The 6000-nt window shown below is 40.6% G+C and overlaps 1 protein-coding gene across 1 annotated transcript; it reads left to right on the top strand.

Annotated features, from left to right (window-relative positions):
• Positions 1 to 1727: 1727 nt before the first annotated feature.
• gpr101 (G protein-coupled receptor 101) lies at positions 1728 to 5455 on the top strand. Its single transcript, XM_086302370.1, has 2 exons — positions 1728 to 1791; positions 2195 to 5455. The coding sequence occupies exon 2, from the start codon at positions 2532 to 2534 to the stop codon at positions 3873 to 3875; it is 1344 nt and encodes a 447-aa protein (XP_086158496.1). The 5' UTR covers positions 1728 to 1791; positions 2195 to 2531; the 3' UTR covers positions 3876 to 5455.
• The last annotated feature ends 545 nt before the right edge of the window (positions 5456 to 6000 follow it).

Here is a 6000-nt window from a genome sequence, read left to right as displayed (position 1 = left end):
CAATCTAAATCTGAAACACAGGGTGCTCGAGAGTCACATCAAAGGGCTTTTTGATAGCTAGGATAGAGCAAAGACTTGAAATAAAATGGCTAATTACGAGTGTTGATTAGTGGGCCATGTAAGCTACAGACTAATTGGATTGCACAATGGAGTAGTGCTTTTGTTTTCTGTGCATCTTAATGAAGTCTTTTTTTACCTCTTTACAAAGGCTGAAATGTAGAAGCAATTTTTGTGTTTCCAAAGATAAAAATGGCGGCTTTAACAAACGTGCATATTATTCAAACAGTCATATAAAGAGACTTCATCTCATAGGTTGTGGATAATTTGATCAGAACTGGGTTATCCCACATAATTATTAACACCATATGTGAAAGCTTTGTTGTGTTAAAAGAACCATCAGAAGTTCCATTAAGGCTAAGTAACCCATGTCTTTTCAGTGGAGCTGAGTTTTACTTAAATGTTTAGTCATGTTCGGCTTCATCTGGTCAGAGATTGATTAGCAAAACATGAATGAGTTATAAACATAGTTCTATTAATATTTTATCTTTCAAATACATTATACCAAGTAATCTTTAAAATGTTTATTGTTTCATTTTTTATTATATAAATATTAATAGAAAATAGATCTGGAATAGAAATTTGGCATTAGAAGACCAAACTATTTTACTAATTTCTAGACTTTTTTTCTTCTTTTTTTGAACTGCTTCAGCAGATGAGATAAACCAGTAAACATGTGTTTTTGTTTTGTTTTTAACTGTCTTAAAGTTCACACTGTATGAACCATAAAGTAAGATGGGTGGGAGAGCTGATCTGAGGTGGTACAGGGAGAAATCTGCATATAAGTCAAGCTATCTAAAGATGAAGATGGAATTATATGAATGAAAGTACCACAATAACCTCCAAGTGATCTGCATTTAAAATGAGACAAAGGAAATACAGGAGCTCTGAATTAAAACTAATATGTCTCACGTCTGCTTATCCATGCAGACTGGGCCAGCCAATGCTTCAGTTTACTGCAATGTATCCAGCCAGCCAGACATCCATTTTCTTCCACTTGTCCAATTCAGGGTTGCAGGAAGCTGGAGACTATTACAGCTGTCATGGGGCAGAATGTAATATAATCAAAAAGCATAACAAGTAAGCTAGTGCTTACCATACTCAGCACTGTAATTACCAAAAGACGGTACAAAATATGAATCTGAATTACAGTGTGTAGCCTACCTAGTGTGTATTTCACCACAGGCCATAGCTAGAGTGTTAAAATATGGACACCCTTGAAAAGTATAATTCCAAATGCTCTGGAGGAATGCCCGCAGCGGAGGTCCTATTCTGTTATCTCCTCGGACAGGCTATCCTATCATGGGAAGCTCACACAAGCAGCCATCTGATTGAATCACTTGTTACCTAGGAGATCTGAAGGACTGACTGAGACCTTGATAACGTGTAACTACACCATTCATATTTTTCATTAACCAGTTTTTGCAACAGAACAAAGCAACAAATACACGAGTTATTCTTGTTTTTGTTTTTTTATTTGATTTTTTTTTTTTCATTTCGGAGGGGGTGCATTTACATCCTGAAGACTTGTTTTTTTTTTTTTTAACTAGGATAATATTTGCGATTCTACCATGTATTAAAAACTGTTGCACGGGAATGCTGAAACGCATTTGCACCCTCATAACAAAAGAGGGAAAACGGATGGGAGGGGGTCGGTGACAGGCTCCAGCGGGGGGGGAGATTTCTGTGCAGGTGTCCTTGTATTTTCTGACACCTCGGAGACAGGACTCGACCGTAAGTAGCCTAAGACTGTTGAGGAAGAATCAAAGCTGATAACATAATAAATGTTTGATCTGCCATGAAATCCGAAAAGAGCAGCAACGGAAAGATATGCTCGTCTGGATGAGAGACCCCCGCTGGGTGAAGACACGCAGCGTATGTTAGCTGAGCCGTGAAAGCTCGCTGCCATTGACTGGAGCTCAGGCTGAAATGGGAGCAAAGCGATGAAGACCGATCGCAGGGGAGTGAGCATCCTCGAGCAAAAATATCGCATCACTGATCATTTCACGTTATTAGACATCAATTCCAGATTAGCAGAACGCGATATTTGCCACTACCCGGACAATTCGCCGTCGATGCAAAGGGTTTGAACGGTGGCATTTATCTCTTTTTTTCCCTTCTGTTTTTCATTCTGCAGATGTGCGCTGCAAGAGGAATATGGCCTGTTCGATGGGTGAAATGTTGAGGGATTAATCACTGATCATGATGAAAAGCAAATCAGTGCTGACCATTTCCAGCTACTCGTGGATGAGTCTTCTGGACTATTTTCACATGTTATGGATGATATGTCACGTTAGATGAAATGTATTTCAGGACAGTGTGCACCTGAAAATCACTGACTAAGACTACCTGCTACAGCAGCTTATTGTTCTCACTCCCTAAAGATCAAAGCACCCCACAGCTGCTTTTCTCTCCTGTTTAGGATGGGACTAACCTGACTTTATGTTAACACTCTGCTGGGCGTCACATGAACAATGTCAAGTTCTCAGCAGCCTGATGTGGGCACAAATGTCACTGATGTTCCTGGGCAGCTTGGTTTCACCAGCTCCAATCAGGGCCCGGTCTGGTCCTCCATTGTTAACAGTGTGGTGAAGATGGTGCTCATATCTCTGATTGTCTGCGTGTCTTTGTTTGGGAATGTGATTGTTCTGCTGGTGTTCCAAAGGAAGCCTCAGCTCCTTCATGTGGCCAACCGCTTTGTCCTCAACCTCCTCCTGGCAGACCTACTTCAGACTATATTAGTCATGCCCTTTGCTATTGCAGCTACCATGCCAAGTGTGTGGCCTCTGGATGCTCGGCTGTGCCAGGCCCTGGTGGTGCTCATGCACTTGTTTGCATTTGCAGGGGTTAACACCATTATAGTTGTGTCTGTGGATCGCTACCTGGCAATTATTCACCCTCTTTCTTATCCCACTCGCATGACCCCTCACTTGGGCACCAACCTGATCATCTGCACCTGGGTGCTCAGTTTCCTGCAGAGCACACCTCCTCTCTATGGCTGGGGGACCATAGACTTTGACCAACATCACAATATCTGCTCAGTGGTGTGGTCTTCTAGTCTGTCCTACTCTGCTGTGGTGTCTACCTTTTCTTTCTGGCTTCCTGTGCTCATCATGCTCGGATGTTACTGGATGGTTTTCAGGGCAGCCCGGAGGCAGAACGCTCTTGTACACCCCATACAGACACAGTCCTACTCTCAACCCTGCCCGCAGGACTTCCAGGCACCTAGCAGCCCACAGCAGCGATGCCAGCCCCAGCAGCCCAGTTCACCGGAGGGACCTTACTCAGCCAGAAGATACCCAGTTCGAGTTAGACACAGGCGTTTTCACTACCACTGCAAGGCAGCCCGTGTGGTTTTTGTGATCATGGCTTCATACATCTTCAGCATGGGTCCTTACACCATTCTGAATACTATATCTATGTTCACCAGAGCAGCTATACCCTCATGGTTATCCTCCCTTGCCCTTGTACTCTTCTTTTTACAGTGCTGCCTACATCCTTATATTTATGGCTACATGCACCGTAGTGTAAGAAAGGAATTTCTGGCTTTACTCTGTGGGTTGTTCTGCAAGCAGGGCCGTCCCAACCAGAGCTCTGCTGTGGAAAGCTGCTTCACTACGACTGAGGGACGCTCCACCGCTCACCCTCACCTGCCCAGCTTGGCTGCTCGAATCGTCCCCCTGCGGACATGGGAAGAGTGCACAACATCGTCCTCTCCCACTTTTGAGAGGAAGTCGAGAGACAGTCGTAAGGAGACCACCTCTACCAGTATCAGCTCTGAGAAGGAACTTACAGTCAACAGCAAACAAAGCACATAAACTGCCATGCATCAGACAGACCATAGTTGCTCTTACTTTAGGACGCTGTCATGCAGCATGTTCATAGTTCTCAGCAGGTCGCTGGAATTACAAACAGAAGTATCATCATTTATCACCAACATATGATATTTTACCACTTTGTTAAAATCTCTGTTAAGTTATTGCTACTGGGAAAAACCTAGGCACAGTAGTTGTTGTGTTAATGTGTAAAAGAACAAATTGTAGGAAAGAGTTATTGTGTTTCATATGTAAATGCATTTTTAAGCGTTACCACATGTGCCACATAAAGACTGTGTGCAGCTGTTAAAGTTTGTGCAATCCATCATTCTTGCAAACATAATAATGCTTGCGAGAGTGAACTCACTACTGTTATTTAAAATGGGCATTTAAATCAGTCTAAATTCAAATTATTCTCAATCTGCACGTGTAAAATAGGAAGTTGCTCTTATGTTCGGACCACTCTAATTATCAGATGTCTCTGATGGCGTGTAAATCTGCTGTATCCACACAATTGTCTCCTTTAAACTTTTTGTGTCCTGCTGGAGGTGCAGGATAGCGGACCTTGTCTGCAAGCAAATTTTGCTTGTAATTTTCCAACTCAGGGTATTGCTTGTAGGAAAAAAAAGGAATAGATCCCACCTTGAACCTCGGGTGGGAGAATATGTGTTAAAGTCCCTATCACAGTGACTGCTCTTAGTCGCAAAGCGCCTTTTGAAAAAACAATTAGAAAAGTGATTTATTGTGCCTGTCAGTGAGAGCTTACAAGTGTTGGTGATTCCCTTTCTCTCATGGGATGGCCACACATTCACGTTTGTCTTAGTCCTTTGTTTCTTTTATCTACAGCGTAACTGATGTGGAAATTTTCCTTTTATTTCATACCACTTAATATTTGGACTCGGTGTTTGATGCCTTTCAAATGTTGGCGTGGGGAAAGGGGCGAGTATTTTTGTGTGATAAAAACATGCATGTTGCAAGATCTTTAACAGATTTCTTATATTCCATTGAGCACTTGTAGACTTGTGATGATACCTCATGATAAAGTATTTCTAAAGGAAAAGAAACTGTGTGCCTAAAGCCACGGATGCTTGCCACGACTCCTCTCAGAGAAAGGTAAATCATTAAGTTAGAAGTTTGCTATGATCCATCACCATATTATGTGCATTTATTTAAGTGTCTAGTGCCAAGTTTCTAGGTACCTTCTCAGAAAATGAAAAGAAAAAAAAGATTTGGCACAATGTGCTCCTGGTGTATTCTTATCACTAGACTGTCGTAGTTTCTGAGATCTGTAATGTACTTCACCTTGAACTATTTAACAGGTTACTAAGCAAATTCAAACTACAGTATTAAAAGTTGACAATCAAACTTGGGTAACGAGTTTGTTAGAGGCTCTGTAAAGGACAGTGTGTGTTTAAGTATACTAAAATATAAGATAAAATGTTTAATAGCCTTTGAAAAGTGCATATTTTTGTGATTTCTATTGTGCTTTTGTAATATTTTCATTTTCATTATTTAACATCAAACATTGTCTGTTGTTTAATAAAAGTACATTATATGTAATGCGTACAAAAGCATGACTTTACATGCAACATACCAAAAAATGCTTGAGTATCAGGCTGGCTTTAGGTTTGAGAAGGATCTTAAAATGCACATTGAGCTATTTGCATTCCTTCCTGGATCTCTTTATAATCTGCTGACTTTTGAGTGGGTTAATAACAGAATTTAAGACTAAATCTACAAACCTTGTTGGACTTAAGAAGTGTTCAATTTTTAAACCCTTACTTAAGTACATGTTTCACAATTTGAGGTTATATGTTTTGCACAATATTTTGTTTTAAAATAAGAAATTTATGATTAGATTTTTTTTTATAAAATATTCAATCACTATCTGTGACTGAGGAGCTAGGGCAGGGCTAAGAGTAGCACATTGCACTGCATCAATAATTATCTCTTTTACAGCGTTCCCCCAAGCACATTATTTTGCCTTTTGATTTTGCTCCAGCCAAGAAAACGAATCAGCTGAACGATAAATATTACTAGACTTATATCAATACACAAATAGTAAGAAACACTGTTTGTGGTAGGAATTGTTTTAGGTGTTCTAAAGGCTAAAAGAGAAAAGCGTGAC

The sequence above is a fragment of the Aulonocara sp. 'chitande type north' Nkhata Bay genome, linkage group LG2 (genome assembly GCF_057382095.1).
Source record: "Aulonocara sp. 'chitande type north' Nkhata Bay isolate Kocher_YH1m ecotype deep benthic linkage group LG2, A_spYH_male_GT1.1, whole genome shotgun sequence".
Taxonomy (NCBI): domain Eukaryota; kingdom Metazoa; phylum Chordata; class Actinopteri; order Cichliformes; family Cichlidae; genus Aulonocara; species Aulonocara sp. 'chitande type north' Nkhata Bay.
Note: the sequence above shows the minus strand (reverse complement) of the source record. Positions and strands in the feature narration are given on the sequence as shown.